We start from the raw sequence: 18,046 nt of genomic DNA, 5'->3' as shown, positions 1-18,046 counted from the left end.
AGGTCCCTCCAATGCTCCTTCCTCCTCACCTCTCCTTGGCGCTCGCGCCCGCCAATCCAAACCACGCCTGCGGAGCACCCAGTGATATACATCAAGTACCTACGAGGACTTCAGTACTTAGAGTACTCAAGTACAGATTATAGTAGGTTATTACTTCGTATGCACATGTAGCATCAATTCAGTTATGGCTGACCGGGTGGAAAACGCTCATGATACCGCCCATAGAGAACTTTTTTTGTAAAGCCAACAAAACATGGTCTGTGAATTCATATTCATCAAACATCGTGCATCGGTCAATCGTTGGTCCTCTCTACTCTCAAACTGATGGTTCCAGCTCTGAATCCACTCACGCCGTTGCTTATGTAGCACGCCTCTCCGTCAACAAGTTGATCAACTCTGATTTCTCGCTCGGCCGCCACGCGCCTACCCAATATGATTAGCAATTTCAACCAGCCTGACCAATTCGTTTCGACTCACCGTTCTAGGGCCCATCGTCGGGACGTGCCATCGTTTCCTCCACTACCATCATGCCTGCTATATTTGGCAGACACAGGCGGCGTAATCCACCTCCCATCACGCCAAAAGTATGGTGTCGTGGTGCTTCCCTCCATAATGCTGTTATCCTCTTGGTTGATTACCAGGACTTCTACGCTATTCGCTGCATGAACAGAGCCTATTTCTGCTCTTTCCCGGGCTTCGTCGTACAGTTTCCGATTGGTCGTTTTGAAGTGAGTGAATTCGGACCTTGGGGAATCGACACTGTCCACGACGACAGCCAGTCGCGGCGGAACCTGCGGCTGGCTTGGGCTCGGTGATTTTCCTGGTTCGGGGAGTGCCTCTGGAAAAAGGTTACCAATGTCGAGAGCAGCAGTGCTGTATTGATGGAATGTGATGATGCCTTCTTTGGTAACCAAGATTCGTAGTCGAAATGGGCCAGTCTCTGAAGGGTCAACTGCAGCCTCTGCCGCTCTGGCAAGGTTTGCAAGACCTGCATCTCCAGATAGCTTGTCAACCACCGTGTCCCATCCCCAATGCGCAGCAGCTCGCAGGATGCGATCTCGGTGATAATCGAGCATGTAAAGTGGTGACTCATTTCGGTAGTTCCATCCAGCATACGCCAGACCCATGGCTGGGACCTGTTTGAGCTTGACGTCAAATCTGAGCGACGTAAAAAGAGAAAAGTCGTTTGCCATGGTGACAGCTGCAATCCATAGACTTGGTCCGAGGAGAAGGGTTTGTTGTTGGTTTTTATTGTAGCATGTAGTCGCAGTCGCAGGGTATATGCCGCCTCGACGCCTAGACACCTACAGGATGGAGACGCGATGAGGCAGAAAGGGTCCACAGATGTTGGGCAATGCAGTTATAGTAAAGGCCGTGATGGTTTCCGCCAAACAATCGCTCGACTGACCACGCTTGCCGAGGCTCACGACCCCAAGTTGACTTCTGTGCGACCCATCACGATGCACACAAATAAGGAGCAATCAATTCGACAGCGACAGCGACGAGGCTCCCAACTTCCAAGCCAGGTGCCCCAGAAAACTGGGCCCCGGCGGGCTCAGTGTTACTAAGCCGTGGTCACTGGCCCCTGGACCGACCTTTTCGTGGGCCCGAGCTTGGAAATTTTGCAGCCGGGCGCTCCTTCTGCGCGCGCGCGTTCAGCTTGCAGCACCTCCATCGTCCCGGCCTGCCCTTTGGTCATCGCACCATTTCAGCGGCCGTTCCTTCCTCCTCGTCCCTTTAATATACTTGTTCTTTTTTTTTCTAGCTTCTTATAACTTTACATCGTTTCCATCATGTCTAACCCCCTACCGTCAGTGCCTCCCCTAAGGTCAGCCGCGATCCCCGTAGAGGCGCCCTCGTCGACTTGGGATCGCATTTCCTCTTGGGTGTCAGAAAACAAGACTGTTATCTACACCATTGCTGGTGTTGCTGTAGTGGTCACTGGTGCTGGTGTCGTCTATTACCTGAATTCAGACTCGGTACGTTCCACACGTTCAATCCACACTCTTCTTCGAGTCGCGGCCTGTGCCCCTGAGCCTTCGCATCCCGAAGCAACTGCCAGACTCCTCAATTGGCTTTATTGAAGAAACATGCAGTCCTCGAAACTAACCTTGAATTGCAGCAGAAATCCACACCAGAATCATCCCCCAAGCTCAGCAAGAAGGAGAGGCGGAAGAGGAAAGAAGCCGAGCGCAAGGCTGCCGAGACCAACGAACCCGCCCCAAGTGCATCGCAAGCCAAGAGCGTTGCCGTTGAGACTGAAGACGAAATTCCCGAGATGGACGAAACTACAGTCACCAAGTTATCGCCTGAGCAGCGTGAGCGGTATGCCGCCAAACTCAAACAGGCTGGCAACCGAGCCTACGGTGATAAGGCATACAACAAAGCCATTGGTCTCTATTCTCAAGCCATTCTCTGCAAACCAGATCCTGTCTTCTACTCCAATCGTGCTGCCTGCTACAGTGCTATGAGCGAGTGGGACAAGGTAGTCGAAGACACCACTGCTGCCATTACTATGGACCCCGAGTATATCAAGGCCATCAACCGCCGAGCCACTGCTTACGAGCACCAGAAGAAGTACTCAGAGGCTCTCCTTGATTTCACTGCATCCTGCATCATTGACAACTTCAAGAGCGAGGCAACTGCCCACGCTGTCGAGCGACTTCTCAAGGTCTTTGCCGAGCACCGTGCCAAGGAGATGATCGCCTCTCGGCCTCCGAAGCTGCCCAGCCCTATTTTCGTTGGCAATTATCTCCAGAGCTTCCGACACAAAGACCGCCCTGAGGGCTTGGAAGACTCAGTCGAATTGGATACTGGGTCCGGTAAGGGTCAGCTCCAGCTGGGTCTTCAGAGTCTGGAGAAGAAGACTGGTGAAGGGTATGATGAAGCAAGACGAGCTTTCGAGAAGGCTCTCGAGCTGGGCGATTTGGGCGTGCACGAGGCCTTGGCCTACAACCTCCGAGGTACCATGCGAACTTTGCTCGGAAAACACGCTGAAGCCACGGAAGATTTTGACAAGAGCATCGAGCTCGATCCTAGCATGATTCAGAGTTACATCAAGCGCGCCAGCATTAGCTTAGAGCTTGGCGAGCCTCACAAGGCCGATTCCGAGTTTGCCAAGGCCCTAGAGCATAATAAGAACGACCCTGACATCTACTATCACCGTGCTCAGGCCAGTTTTATCAAGGGCGATCTTGCCGAAGCTCAGAAGGACTACCAGAAATCTATTGATCTGGACAAGGACTTTATATTCTCTCATATTCAGCTGGGTGTAACCCAATACAAGATGGGCTCTATCGCCTCATCCATGGCCACTTTCCGCCGATGCATCAAGAACTTCCCCAAGGTGCCTGATGTCTACAACTACTACGGCGAGCTGCTGCTAGACCAAAGCAACTTCTCCGAGGCTGTTGAGAAGTTCGACACCGCCATGGAGATGGAGAAGCAAACCAAGCCCATGTCGATGAATGTCTTGCCCCTGATCAACAAAGCCCTCGCCCTGTTCCAGTGGAAGCAGGACTTCAAGGAGGCCGAGCAGCTATGCCAGAAGGCTTTGATCAGTGAATCTCCCCATGTTGAATACACATTTAGTCTCCATACTAACGCTACGTGAAGTCGATCCCGAGTGCGACATTGCGGTTGCCACTATGGCCCAGCTCCTTCTTCAGCAGAACAAGGTCACCGAGGCCCTCGCATACTTTGAGCGTGCCGCCGAACTCGCCCGCACCGAGGGCGAGATCGTCAACGCCCTGTCCTATGCCGAAGCTACCCGGACACAAGTCCAGGTCACTGAGAAGTACCCAAAGCTAGCAGCGAAGCTGGCTGGTGGCGGCGGCCCCCCCGGTCTCGGCATGGGCCGATAAACAATCAATCAACCAATTCCAAGTCGTTCTTCTGAGGGGCAGGGGAAAAACCAATATTGCTCTCACCATTTTTCGTTCGGTTAAAAATAGGCAGGATAAACGTGTGGATGAGCTGCAAGTGTAAGTATAGGATGACGGGCAGTGCATTACCTTCGATGAACAGGTTAGATGCATGGATTCTTGGCTCTTGTGATGGGAAGCAGGTATGGATTAAAAACAAGTGCTCGTGTGGTGAGCTTCTTGGTGGTCGGCTGACTTCCTGACTGAATGGACAACATCGGCATAAACATCATTTGGTCGTCTTGTACATTTATGTAGGTACCTAAGTAGGTAACTAATGGAACCTCTCTCTTAAATTTTGTTGTCCCCTCTCAAGCCAAACATGTGTTTGCGACTGCCTGGAAAATCGATCAAGCATACTTAAACACCCGAATTGTCAGATGAGGATCCCGTCGAGTGTGCTGTGCCCCTATGGGCATATTTGAAGATGCCGAATTTGTACCTTGACGAACCCCTGAGGCGTGAAATGGCCCTCTTCCCGGCCACACATTACTGTTCATACAAAATGAACACTGCATCTTCTATCTAAATATAAAACAGCGTTCCCCGCCCAGTTTACATGAGATGCGGCTTTTTTTTTTAATTTTTTTAATTTTTGGCTTGCGAGCCACTTCATCCGCCGCAGATCCATTCAGTACCAATCTTCTTCCCACTGTTGAAATGCTTTGCATATCCAATGACACAAGGCATATATTAGGCGTTGAGTCTGCACCGAGATCTCAACAGCTGAAGAAAAACCTCTTTTGGTGCAGACAGTTTTGATTCCCGCGGCGTTAAAATGTAGGTGATGGGTGTTTATGCCAAACTGACACGCTCAGTTTGAACGCCGAGGCGATACGAGTTAGTTTCGCTCAGTGGCTAGATTCCGCATTTCGTATTGGTAGCATGAAACGAGCCGCCATCACTTCTTGCCACTACTGCACCTATTACTGTTGAGGCAGATGCCCAGCGCAACGCCGAGAGCGACAACGATGAAGATGATGACGACGAGGAGGAGGCACCACCACTTGAGCTTGCGTGCACGACGAGCATGGTCTGTTGCTACCTTGACTTGCTGATTGCCTGCCTCCATGTTGTCGACAGTGTGTTCAGCATGTTGCTCTGTGGCTACGACTGTTTCTTCTTGTTGCTCAACCATGGTGGCAAGTTCCTGGAACAAGAGGGCAAGCTCGGAAGTGTCCTTCTCCAAGCGTTGCAAGTCCATATGGCGAGCGCGTACATTACCAAGGACCTCAGTGGCTTGTTCAGTACGATTGTTCATGAGCTAACAGAATTATCAGCCTGCAAAATATCCTGCGAAAGGCGGGGGAAGGGGAAAAGATGTGGAAAGTTGCGCCAAAGCACATACAGCATCCTGGAAAACACCTTCATCGCCCCAGTCGCGGCGAGCTTCTTCCTGAAGTCTTGCGTAGTCCCAATCCTGGTGAACAAGTCCCAATTGGCGTATCCTCTCCGTTTCCTCGCCGTTTCGGATGTCTTGTTCCACACTGACGTATTTTTCCACGACCTTTTGTAGAGGAGTCTTCAACGTCTGAAGATGGCGCTTCTTGACCTGGCGGGCCTTGTCGGAGGGACTGGTACGGGCGAGGTCGTCCTCAAGGCGCCTGACTCCATCTTGGATGGCCGTCCGCCGACGTTGCACTTCGGCGCGATAGTCACTGAACTGATCCTTGGCATCTCTGTCGGCCAGACTTCGCTTGTGACGCTTGTTGAGTTCATCGAGAGATTGGTTCAGGTCTTTCATGTCGCCGCGCAAGGCCTGGACCTGGTCCAAAAACTGCGATTCTGAAAGCCCATGGTACTGCTGCTGTGGTGGTTGGTGTTGCTGATAGCTGACCGGTTGCTGGTTGTTCAAGGGCTGCATTTCATAACGGCCAACTCCCCAGCGATTTGCCTTTGGAAACCATGGTGGTCAGCGAATTGGGTATACTCGCAACGGTAATTGACACCCTGCCGGCCAAACAGGCTCTGCAGGAAAGCAACTCGTTCGTGATGGGGACGAAGACGCCGAATGCGCCGAGAAAGTTGGCGGACGGACTTACCTCACTCTCTTGGTGCCCGGCGGCTTGCGGAGCTGATGGGGAGTAGGGATTTTGTTGGTACGACATTATGGGATGATTGTGCTTCTCGTTTCAACGCGGAAGTGCTACGTCGGAGTGAGAAACAGATGCGAATCGGCGCGCTCATCCGAAGATGACGGCGAGACCCTTTGGAACGATACTAGCGATAGAGCTATTTCTCCGAATTAGTGGGACAAATGGAGCGGGTGTAAACTTTGAAGTTTGGAAGAGGCTGGACTACAGTGGGCTGGCGACGGCGAAGGTGGGAGGAAGGCTGGGTTTTATCAACCACCACCGTCGCGCGTCTGACGAAGCAGGAGCGCCACTTCAGCCTGCTGGGGAAGGCAAGGAGCACTGCGAAGCGAAGCTGACGAGGCCGCGTTAGTGCGTGCCTCTCACAAGGCAGGCAGGAACAACCAGCGCGAGACTGACCATGTCGACATGTCTACGAAGCATTCAATATTCCGCAAAGTCTTCAATTGTCGCCGACGACTGTCCCAACGCTTGGGCCTCACTTTGTCATCTTTACTTGGCCTTTGCATTTGGATGGCCAGGTCGCAACTTTCAAGCGAGCAGCTTCATAGCGACGTAGAAAATGTTCCTCTGGGGCCGACAAGTCTGTGGGGCTTCGACGGCTCGGGCGGGAACTGACGTCTTGATCGATGTGGGTGGCTGAGCATGGTTGATTGAAACAATGGGACAGACAATAAATGGACCAAACATCAGGCAGAACTGCAGCTCTCATCACCATAAGGCCTCCGAAAAGCTGCCTGTCGTCAGTAGTCACGGATTGATCTATAACAAGATGCATTGTAAGTTATCAATAAATAAAGGCTAATTCATAGAGTGGAATTAGGGAATTCCATCTTGTTTCATACGCTTTGCCTACAGGGTCAGTCAAAAGCGCCGCCGTTGATCAAAAGACAGCTTCTTGATGTTTGCAAAAACGAGATGCCCATGTGTTTTTGATTTACATCGCCCACAATCCACCTGAAGCAATTTGGCGCAGTGGAAGCGCGGTTAGTATATGTCCTCCCCCCATTGATAGCGTACGATCAAGCTAACCCGCGTTGCGATAGCCGGGCTCATAACCCGGAGGTCGTACGATCGAAACGTACAATTGCTATTCTTTTTGCCCACTTTCCGTCTATAGCCGCCTTCTTCTTCTCTCTTTCTCTCTTCCTCCCTCTTCTTCTCTTCCCCTTCCTTTCTTTTTGTTAAAAAAGCCTCGCGATGGCTGTAAAGGCGCCAACTGGTCACACGATACACCGCGATGATACATCTTGCGGCTCGTAAAAATCACGTCCGGCCAGGGCCCAGCATCGTAAGAAACTTGGGTCTCGAAACAGAATATCATGAAGTGGTCACGTCTTTGCTCAAGAAGCCAACGGGAAGACATGAAGTCCTCCACGCCAATATATTTCTTGGATACTGCGGAAGACATGGTACAGGTACATTGGCGGCAAGCAGTCTCGCCTAGGCGAGGGCTTCTCGAAGAAAGACTGTGCCCGAGGACTTTGCCACGGCTTTCGCTGCTGCGCTGGATCCCAGTCTTGGTCATGGAGTGTATTTGATTGACCGCAAGATTACAGGCGACCCTGACTGCACTTGTGCATTGAATGTCTTCAATACTGGCGGATCGTTGGTGTCAAAGGTGTTCGTCTTTGAAGCCAATTTGCACTTGATAGATATGATTTCCGAGGTCATCGTCCTTGGACAAGTACGGCAAAACAATCCATGTACTATACCGGGTAACAGACGCGACGGATGTCATTCCAAAAACTACACCAACAGCAGCTGATGACTGGATCCCCACATCCGCCTCGAGCCATTTCACTGCTGCCCACGAATGCAGGCTGGGCATCCCTACCTCGACTGCGAGCGACATCCACCTGTTCATTTCCTTGAGACGTACAAGACTGATCCATCGGATGAAAGCAGTCAAAGCTCGAGGGTCCAATTCGCAACGTCGAAGCTTCGGGAAACAAGAAAATTGTCAGATCAACACTCCTTTAGCCTTGAAACCACTTAACCATCATCACTTTTAAACAGTCTAACTATAACAACCAAGTTGCGTGCATATAACACGGGTATTATCTACATCATCTTCTGGGCCGCTATCGCCGGACTAGCCTCATGACTCCATATATTGTCTCCTGTGTCGTGAACGATTTCCAGGCTGAAAGATGCCTCAGCTTTTCCGGTGAGATAGCTCTTCCGCGTACGCCTCATGTCGGAGAACAAATGACTTCGATGCAGAGGTCGACGGTGCCCAGACCACAGACCATTATCATGCCAGTACTGAACAGGACTTGCTTAGCATCCACTAGAACGCGCGGAATCTGGTCAACGTAGCATGGCACTAGTCGAGACACGTGTTGTGGCATCTGCTATGGCACAATGGGCCTCAACTTATCTTGCCGATTTGCTTCGTGCCACCATACATGGCTCAGTCACCGGCAACTGCCATAATGAGCCTGTCAGGCTTGCGCAGTACAGCATTGGAGAAATCGCCAACCCCGTTTCGAGTCCTCAAAGATAGTTCTTCTTCTTTGCCGTTCTCGTGTACTGCGACAAGTGCCACTCAACGTCGCCATCCTTGTTCTCCAGCGTGCCTCCGCGAATCTCAAAGGGGCGCATCGTCATTCGAGGACCAACTTCAGCGAGCTCAACGCTGTCGTAGCCAGTTCTAACAAAGACATGATGACGGACCTCAATACTGTCTTCAATGTTCTTGAATGTCACAACACGGTTGCCCATCTTGTTTTTGCCCGTGATTGCCTCCCTGGGGGGGAAGAGGTGCTTCAGGACCTTGACAATGCGTTTACCCAAGGGAGACGTAAATCCGTCAAAGATGAGATGCGGGTATGATTCGCTTACTGTGCCTCGTACGCTACCAGGAATATCATGCCGCAGTACCACATTGTGCAACGAGAACGACGCTGTAGGTCCATGAGGAAAATGTGAAAGCGTAATGGCGGTTGGTGTGCCACGGTGTTCGTGGAGAAGAAGAATATCTGACAAACCCGCGGATTGGGCAGATTTGACAAGATCAGGAAGAATGAGGTTTCCGCGATTCAATCGAACAGAGGTAGGAAGCAGCAATCTTATTTCCTTTGCGAACGCCGAGAGTCTAGCGGAAGGGTCTCGTGATGTTGTAACAAGGACACGAGGGTCAACGATCCCCGAGAGTTGGGCGTATTCGTCGTCCAAGTCTAGTAGTTCATTCGTGCTCAAGTGAGGGGTTGATTCGTCGAATTGGTAATCTTTTCGGAGGCTTTTGTCGTTGACAATGGAGGGGTCGAGGGGCTTTCCAGATGCCAACGATGCCCTTAACTTGGCTCGCTTTTCACTGACTTCCGCATCTCGAAGGAGGAGAGCCCTCCTGTAGAGATAGTCTCTCCGCTGTCGTGCTTGTTTACGCTTGCGGGAAATACGCCGTCAGTACGGAATGAAAAAGAACAAGTACTGCAACAGTGCTTACAATCATTTCATTTCCTTCTTTTCATTCATGTCTTTTGTCGTACTCGAGAGTATTGCGAAGTCGATACTCAACTGGAGGTGCGTAACAGCTTTTCTTGCGCCTTATCGATAACGAAGCCCGCTTATCACGTGGGCGCATATTGTCCCACTAAAGGTCGCCGCCGCATCAGGGTCAGGCGTCTTTCACTAGAGACGATGAATCAGGAATTGGCCCGGAAAGCAAAACTTTACATCCAACCGCCAACCGCGTTCTCGCAAAATTTTTCTTCTCAGCTGATTTCTATCTGGTACGGTCTGTTGCCCAGCTATCGAACCGACACGTTCGTCTTCGAGAATAACGTCTGCCGCGATGATGTGAGCACTAAACCACGATTGCAATTACGAAACTTTCAATCCGTCCTGCCCCAAGCGCTTCGCTCTTGCTGCGCCGGGCAGATCATTTTATTTGAACAAAGTTCACGCTTGTGTGTTAGTACTTCAACTTTCGATCCACCCACAGCAGAATTATTTCATTCTATTCGTTTTGCAGCCCACCTGGCAGTATTTTTTCCAACTTTGGCCTGGTTTTCTCGCTGACAGAATCAAGAATTTTTTCAACACGAAGGTAAAAGGGGAGAAAAAGAAACCCTCACCGGCGACCTTCCAAACGACACCTCGATCAGAACCAACATGGAAGGCGCCTTTACTCATGTAGGCAATCATCTTGTATCCGACTCAGCCGCTGCCATCAAGGCCGGTGCGGATGACTTATCTGCGCTCGATCCCGACGAGAGCTTGCTTTATGGCAAGTACGGGAGCAATCGAAGTGGCCGGCGTCGCGCCGATGACGATGATAATCAGACCGAGGCTTTCGAGGAAGATGAAAACGACAGCCTCAACAGCGTACCTGTGGAGGGTATGAGTGATCTCAAACTCAAGAATGTCGACGAGAACAAGGAGCTTCCTCCGCACGCTTGCGCGTAAGCAAAATTTCCCCACGAAGCCAAATACGAGTGATGTTTTCTTGAGCTAATTCATTGAATCTAGTTATTGTGGTATTCACTCGCCTGCCTGCGTTGTCAAATGTCTGACTTGCAACAAGTGGTTTTGCAGCGCGAAGGGCAATGGAACGTCCACTCACATTGTGAATCATCTAGTCCGAGCGCGACACAAGGAGGTTCAGCTTCATCCCGAGTCGCAACTAGGGGATACGGTTCTGGAGTGTTACAACTGTGGTGTAAAGAATGCTTTTGTGCTAGGATTCATTCCCGCGAAATCCGACACAGTAGTTGTTTTGCTGTGCCGTCAGCCATGCGCATCTAGCACTTCGACTAAGGATATGAACTGGGATATTTCGCGATGGGAACCTCTCATCGAGGAACGGGCATTTCTTACTTGGCTCGTCAGTCCGCCATCTGATGTTGAACAGCTTCGTGCTCGCCATCTCTCGCCCAACACAATCGCCAAACTGGAGGAGCTGTGGAAAGTCCAACCCGCCGCAACGCTCGAAAGCTTGTCATTTGCATCCAATATTGACGATGACCCGGACCCAGTCCTGCTGAGATATGACGATCCGTATCACTACCAGAACATCTTTGGGCCTCTGGTCAAGATGGAGTCTGACTATGACAAGAAACTGAAGGAGGCGCAATCTGAAGATGGCCTTATTGTTCGATGGGACTATGGTCTCAACAACAAGCACCTTGTCAACTTCAACTTACACAAGATTGAATCTGGAGACGTCAAACTCGCGGTTGGCGATGAAATGAGACTTCGATATAATGGCGATCTTCGTGAGCCATGGGAGGGTGTCGGATACGTCATCAAGATCCCAAACAGCCAATCCGACGAAGTTAGCTTGGAATTGCGCAAGACTGGAAACGACAAGCTTGTGCCTACCGATCTATCTCATAATTTTTCTGCGGACTATGTTTGGAAGGCAACTTCGTACGATCGTATGCAGTTGGCCATGAAGACGTTTGCCGTCGATGACATGAGTGTCTCTGGTTACATCTTTCACACCCTCCTGGGCCACGAGGTTCAGCTACAGCCAGTGCACTCAAAGCTACCTAAAAAGTGGTCTGTGCCTGGGCTGCCTGAACTCAACCAAAGCCAGGTCGACGCTATCAAGTCTGTCCTGCAAAAGCCGTTGAGTCTTATTCAAGGCCCCCCCGGAACTGGGAAGACGGTGACATCTGCAACCATCATTTACCATCTTGCCAAGATGACCTACAATCAAGTACTCGTCTGTGCACCATCAAACGTTGCCGTTGACCAGCTTTGCGAGCGAATTCACGACACCGGTCTGAAGGTCGTCCGACTCACAGCGAAGTCTAGAGAGGATGTCCAGTCCTCTGTCAGCTTCCTAGCCTTGCATGAGCAGGTCAGGTTGTTGGAACATAATAGCGAAATCGTCAAGCTGTCACAGCTCAAGAATGATGTCGGAGAACTTTCAAGCCAAGACGAGAAAAAGTTCAAGCAGCTCACTAAAGCGGCTGAGCGGGAAATCCTCAACAACGCAGACGTTGTTTGCTGCACTTGCGTTGGTGCTGGCGACCCTCGTTTGTCCAAGATGAAGTTCCGAAATGTGCTCATCGACGAGTCTACACAGTCTGCGGAGCCCGAGTGTATGATTCCACTGGTGCTTGGCTGCAAGCAAGTTGTTCTTGTCGGAGACCACAAGCAGCTTGGGCCCGTAATTATGAATAAGAAGGCTGCAAAGGCTGGCCTTAACCAGTCTCTGTTTGAAAGGCTGATCAAACTCCAACTTGCCCCTATTCGACTGACTACACAGTACCGAATGCACCCATGTCTTTCAGAGTTTCCCTCAAACATGTTCTACGACGGTAGCTTGCAAAACGGCATCACTCACGAGCAGCGTTTACGAAAGGATGTGGAATTCCCTTGGCCGATGGCAGAGACTCCCATGATGTTCTGGTCGAATCTCGGTAACGAGGAAATTTCTACCTCGGGAACCTCGTACCTCAACCGCACCGAAGCCTCCAATGTGGAGAAGACGGTGACTCGATTTTTCAAAGCCGACGTTGCGCCGTCGCAGATTGGTGTTATCACTCCGTATGAGGGCCAGAGGAGTTACATTGTCACTACGATGCAGAACTCGGGTTCATACAAGAAGGAGCAGTACAAGGAGGTAGAAGTCGCGTCTGTCGACGCATTCCAAGGTCGCGAGAAGGATTTCATTATCCTCTCGTGTGTCCGTTCCAACGAGAATCAGGGCATTGGTTTCCTGTCCGACCCTCGTCGTTTGAACGTTGCACTCACACGGGCCAAGTACGGTCTGGTGATCCTGGGCAACCCCAAGGTTCTTTCAAAACACGAGCTTTGGCATAATCTGCTCGTCCACTTTAAAGATCGCAAGTGCTTCGTGGAAGGCCCTCTCACGAACCTTCAGGCCTGTCTGTTGCAATTTAGCCGACCCAAGGTCAGTTTCCGTCAGAAGAACAACTACCAGTCTCAGTACGGTGCCAGCAGATACACCAATGGACGCCTCAACAACAGCGGCACTCCAGGTCGTGACTTTGACTCTGGATCTATGATGTCGTACATTCCGGACGATGTTTCCTCAGTCCAAGGCTCCGCTTTCGGAGGTGCTGCGCTCAACTCTGCATTCCCCCCCATGTTCTCCAGCTTCACACCGGAACAATGGCCCGGGCTTCCAGGAGTACATGGTCGAGGCAACAAAGGGCGCGGCCGCGCAACAGAGAGTGTTGCGGGCGAGAGCGTCGCCAACTCTGAACTTACGGACACGACGGCCAGCGTTATTGGAGGCAAGGGGATCAGCCAAGGCGGTGTCAGCCTTGGATCTGGATTACACGATGCAGTTACGGGAATGCGGCCGGTCTCATACACGCAAAGTGACAGACTTAAGCAATATGTTGAGAGTAATGGGCGAATCGCACCGGGCAGCGGCTTTGGCCGACGATACGACGACGACGAGAAGAGCGTCAGCACTGCCTTTCATAGTCAGATTGGCGGGGGCTACGACTGAGTGACAGCTGGAGCTGCAGAGAAGCTGATTGGAACTAGCGGCGAGAATCACCTGACAACCTAAAGCGCCCGAATTTTGAGGACTTGCTCCTGCAAGACTCGGCAGTCTTGGGGGCTGAGTCGTCTCCAAGCGGGAGCGGTCTTGTGGACAAGTGGCTTTGATTGGAATGACGATCAAAGCTACGGCACCTTGCCACGGACAAAGGTCAAGGACTTGCGACGTTGTCGAGGCCGAGGAGATTGCGGCGGAGCGAGTCCAAGACTCCTCAGATGGTATTCAGACGTTCCAGGCGGGGGCACTGACAGCGAGGACAAAGCCCGCCTTGGTATCGATGGTGCATTTTTTGGGTCGCAGAAGGGGTCAGCGGCAGACCTAGCCAGAGAGGCTTTGGTGAAGCGAACGAGTAACAGTCAAGCCGGCGTGTTTGAGGCAGTCTGTTTCCCCCCCCTTTTTTTTAGGCAGTGCCCGGATGGACTCGCCACTAAAACGAGGGCTTGACGACAGCGTTGTGCGGAGAGGACCATCAAACAATGCGCAGACAAAGATTCGTAGGATGTTCAGGCAGAAGAGCATTAGCTAGAATTGGAGTTGTGTTACGGTCTTTTGAAGCTGACGGAATTTGATTTACGACCAACTCTTATACACTCACTCGGGTATACAGAAAATGGAGAAGGAAGAAGGAAAAAAAATCAACAACTAGATAGATGATACAAGAGCTACTCGTTAACGTGTTTTGAGCTGACGAAGTCGGGGTGGCCGGGTCGGCCCGAAGGTGCCGCGTGCCTCAACCACTCCGTACCACTACGCTACCAAGTTGGGTGTACGTAACTACTATTTTTGTGGCGAAGCATGTGGCCGAGCACCGACCGAGTGAAACAAAGCTCGGATGACGGGGTCGGAAGGGAAGACGGGCATGTTGAAATGCACAATGGACTCGTGGTCACTGGCGACAGCCCACGGTCAGACTCTGTTGGGCCAGGGGGCCGGAGGAGATGCGTTTGGTTTGCCAACAGAGCACGGCGTCGAGCACGCAGGGCAGGTGCGACGGACAGGCACGTGCCCTGTGCCTCTGTACTCCGTACTCCGAAGTACGCACGGAGCAGCAGGCTCCAAACAAAGCACGTGGACGTCAGGTCGGCCAATGACGAATAACGAACAAGGCCACCTCGTCCCTGCGCCCGAAACATCTGCCGACCACCAACCAAGCTTGGGCCAGCCAACGCCCTGCTCCGCACCCCGTACTAGGGAAGTAACTTGCGGTACTCTCGGCAACGACCGACGAGTATAGACTCCAGAAGTACTCCGTACTTAATGGAGCGAGCCATGGAACCATGATGACTGCACCGTCAAACCTTGCTTTTGCTGGGCGCCGCACACGATACATGCTGTACCTTTCATATCGACTTACTCCGTACCTAGGTAACGTTACCTAGGTAGGTAGTTGCGCGCAACCCGTCCTCGTACAACCTCGCCTCGACTCGTCGGCCGCAGGAACCACTGCAGCGAATCCTCGACCAAGACCTCACTCGTATCAAACTCCCACGTCTGTCCTTGTCGGCCGGACCAGACACCCGGAACCCGACCAGAGTCGCGAGTCCCAGGACGATGCTCCCGCCATGCTGAGCCTCCAAGGACCGCCGGCCAGGCGCCACCTCGCCCTCGCCGCCTTCTTCCTGCTGGCCTTGGTCCTCTGGCGAGGCTTCACCTCCTCGCGCCCGGCCTTTGAGCATTCCGGCGGCAAGGGCATTCACTACATTCCCAGCGCCATCGACTGGAGTCGGGCCAAGATCTACTTCCCGCCCAAAGACACCGTCCCGCTGCCGTCGGGAGCCCCCAAGACCTTGCCCAGAGTGCAGGCCCGAACAGCTTCCGGGGCTGGGGACCACGTTTCGAAATCGCGAAGGGCAGCCGTGAGAAGGGCCTTTGTCAAGAGTTGGAACGCGTACAAACAGTACGCATGGGGCAGGGATGAGCTCATGCCGCTCTCGGGAAGGGGCAAGACTACTTTCTCGGGTTGGTCGGCTCAGCTGGTGGATGCCCTCGATTCGCTGTGGATCATGGGCTTGAGGGACGACTTCCGTCTTGCCGTGGCAGAGGTTGCCAGGATCGACTGGTCCAAGACGGACGGCAGCGACATCAACGTCTTTGAGGTGACGATTCGATACCTGGGCGGGTTGCTGTCCGCATACGACCTCTCGGGCGACGGGGTACTCTTGAACAAGGCAGTCGAGCTCGGCGATGCGCTGTACATGGCGTTTGACACGCCCAACCGTCTGCCGACCCATTGGCTCAGCTACACCAAGGCAGACCGCGGGGAGACGCGCGGCGACGTCAGCATTTCCGGCGCCGCCGGCGGAACGCTCTGCCTCGAGTTCACCCGTCTCAGCCAAATCACCGGCGACGACAAGTACTACGACGCCACGGAGCGGGTCAAGCGCTTCTTTTTCGAAAACCAGAACCGCACCAAGGTCCCCGGTCTGTGGCCATCGGATCTGAATTTCCGCAGGGGCACCGTCGCGGATGGGTTCTTCACCTTTGGGGCCGGTGCCGATTCACAGTACGAGTACCTCCCCAAGATGCACGCCCTGCTCGGCGGGCTCGATGCCGAATACGTGGAGATGACGGTGCTGTCGTTGGACACGGGCCGAGACAAGCTACTCTTCAAGCCAATGACCCCCAAGGACGAGGACATCCTCATGTCGGGCAACTTGGATGCCTCTGCGGGCAAGCGAGAAAGCACGGCGCAGATGCAACATCTGACGTGTTTCCTGGGCGGCACGTACGCCCTCGCGGGAAAGCTCGTGGGACGCAACGACTACGTCGACCTCGGCGCACGCCTCACGGCCGGTTGCGTCTGGGCATACGACTCGTTCCCCACCAACGTCATGCCCGAAGTGACGGAGCTCGTCAAGTGCGAGAAGCTGGACCAGCCGTGTCCGTACCGGGAAGACGAGTTCCCGGCCGGCCGTGACGGGGACTTGCCGGGGGGGTTTCTGCGGATCAACGACGCGAGATACATGTTGAGGCCGGAAGCCATCGAAAGCGTCTTCTACATGTGGCGCGTCACGGGAGATGGCATCTGGCGCGACGCAGCGTGGCGAATGTGGGAGGGCATAGTGAAGGAGACGGAGACGGAGTTGGCGTTTGCCTCCATCCAGGACGCGAGCACGCACGGGAGTGCCAAGATTGATTCTATGGAGGTGAGTTTTTTCTTTTTTTCTTCTTTTTTTTTCTCTTTTTTTGGAACCCCGTGACGCGCTGACTCGCTCTCGCACTCGCACTCGCTGTCCTCTCCCGGCAGACATTCTGGCTTGCGGAGACGACCAAGTACTTTTATCTCACGTTTGAAGACGAAGGCGTCGTCAATCTCGACGAGTGGGTGTTTAACACGGAAGCACACCCCCTGAAGCGGCCGGTCGGGTCGTAGGCCATTCATGGTGAAGAGCGTTTGGCCGGGGATGGCACTGCATTTTTTTTTTTTTTTTTCATCTTTTGTTTATAGAGGGTAGTTGAATAGATTTGACACCAATGGCTAGACGCACGATGGCCGTTCGGTTGCGGACGCGGACGGCGAGATGGACTTTCCACGTGCGCTTTTTCTCAAATTTCACCGTCAATGCATCCGACACGCTGACACGCTGACACGGCAGTCTCGGTCTCCGGCCGCGCCCCCCCCTCCTCTCTCTCCTCTTCCTCGCCTCCTCACGGCAAACATGGACACGGCCATCACTCCCCATCGACACCGACGCCAGCGCACACGCACACCCAGACACTGCACGAAAATGCCGACAAGCCGCGCGGCATGCCCCTCCGTCTCGCTGCAGGTGCACGCCGCGCCCTCGCCCTCGCCGTCGGCGGCGCCCCTCCTCGCCCCGTGAGCCGCGCGACGGTGCACGCGTCCGCCGCGCGGCCCTCGGACCTCGCCCGCCAGAACCACTACGAGCGCCTGCGCGTCCGGCACGACGCCTCGCCCGGCGAGATCAAGACCTCCTTCTACGCGCTCTCCAAGTCGCACCACCCGGACGTGAGCCGCTCCCCCGCCGCGGCCCACGACTTCTCGCTCCTCGCCGAGGCCTACGCCGTGCTCGCCGAGGCCTCGCGCCGCGCCCAGTACGACCGCGACGTCCTGCGCCTGCGCCCGCACCCGCACCCGCACCCGCCCTCCTCCTTCTCGGCCGGCGGCCTCTCCAGGCGCAGGGCCTCCTTCCGCGGCCCCCCCGCGAGCTTCTACAGGAGCGCCGGCTGGGGCGCGCACTCGCACCCGGAGAGGAGGCGCCAGCCCTCCCACGACGAGCCCGCCGCCCGGGACCGGGACCCCTGGACGCACTCTCACTCCCGGCAGGCCGCCGACGACGTGCCGCACTTCGACAAGAGGGCGCACGCCCGCACGCACCGGCGCCAGGACGAGAGGCGCTGGGAGCGCCGCCGCGCCTTGGGCGACGACGACGTCGAGTTCGAGCCGCAGACCAGCCTGGCCGGCCACTTCCTCATCGTCGTGGGCATACTGGCCGCCACCATGCTCGCGCCCCTCGTCTACTTGCAGTTTGTGCGCTTGGGCAGGAGGAAGAAACAGGCCGTCTGAGGTGCGGCCC

The 18,046-nt window shown here is 53.7% G+C and overlaps 6 protein-coding genes across 6 annotated transcripts; 3 read left to right on the top strand and 3 right to left on the bottom strand.

The window, feature by feature from the left end:
• Positions 1-293: 293 nt before the first annotated feature.
• On the bottom strand, positions 294-1,193 carry MAM_07128 (Aminotransferase, class IV; the record flags this gene model as incomplete). The annotated part of the gene is made up of 2 exons (XM_040825926.1): positions 294-423; positions 478-1,193. 2 exons carry the CDS (start codon positions 1,191-1,193, stop codon positions 294-296), a joined length of 846 nt encoding a protein of 281 aa, XP_040676145.1.
• A 600-nt stretch (positions 1,194-1,793) lies between these two features.
• MAM_07127 (mitochondrial outer membrane 72K protein) lies at positions 1,794-3,863 on the top strand (the record flags this gene model as incomplete). The annotated part of the gene is made up of 3 exons (XM_040825925.1): positions 1,794-1,979; positions 2,123-3,560; positions 3,616-3,863. The coding sequence occupies 3 exons, from the start codon at positions 1,794-1,796 to the stop codon at positions 3,861-3,863; spliced, it is 1,872 nt and encodes a 623-aa protein (XP_040676144.1).
• Positions 3,864-4,824: 961 nt separating this feature from the next.
• On the bottom strand, positions 4,825-6,031 carry MAM_07126 (t-SNARE; the record flags this gene model as incomplete). Its single annotated transcript, XM_040825924.1, has 3 exons — positions 4,825-5,187; positions 5,272-5,817; positions 5,966-6,031. 3 exons carry the CDS (start codon positions 6,029-6,031, stop codon positions 4,825-4,827), a joined length of 975 nt encoding a protein of 324 aa, XP_040676143.1.
• Positions 6,032-8,515: 2,484 nt separating this feature from the next.
• On the bottom strand, positions 8,516-9,473 carry MAM_07125 (U3 small nucleolar ribonucleoprotein IMP4; the record flags this gene model as incomplete). The annotated part of the gene is made up of 2 exons (XM_040825923.1): positions 8,516-9,406; positions 9,468-9,473. 2 exons carry the CDS (start codon positions 9,471-9,473, stop codon positions 8,516-8,518), a joined length of 897 nt encoding a protein of 298 aa, XP_040676142.1.
• A 662-nt stretch (positions 9,474-10,135) lies between these two features.
• Positions 10,136-13,454, top strand: MAM_07124 (Regulator of nonsense transcripts 1; the record flags this gene model as incomplete). Its single annotated transcript, XM_040825922.1, has 2 exons — positions 10,136-10,425; positions 10,493-13,454. 2 exons carry the CDS (start codon positions 10,136-10,138, stop codon positions 13,452-13,454), a joined length of 3,252 nt encoding a protein of 1,083 aa, XP_040676141.1.
• A 1,616-nt stretch (positions 13,455-15,070) lies between these two features.
• MAM_07123 (Glycoside hydrolase, family 47) lies at positions 15,071-18,036 on the top strand (the record flags this gene model as incomplete). Its single annotated transcript, XM_040825921.1, has 3 exons — positions 15,071-16,654; positions 16,991-17,042; positions 17,105-18,036. 3 exons carry the CDS (start codon positions 15,071-15,073, stop codon positions 18,034-18,036), a joined length of 2,568 nt encoding a protein of 855 aa, XP_040676140.1.
• Between the last annotated feature and the right edge of the window lie 10 nt (positions 18,037-18,046).

Source organism: Metarhizium album, assembly GCF_000804445.1.
Source record: "Metarhizium album ARSEF 1941 chromosome Unknown scaffold_27, whole genome shotgun sequence".
Taxonomy (NCBI): domain Eukaryota; kingdom Fungi; phylum Ascomycota; class Sordariomycetes; order Hypocreales; family Clavicipitaceae; genus Metarhizium; species Metarhizium album.
Note: the sequence above shows the minus strand (reverse complement) of the source record. Positions and strands in the feature narration are given on the sequence as shown.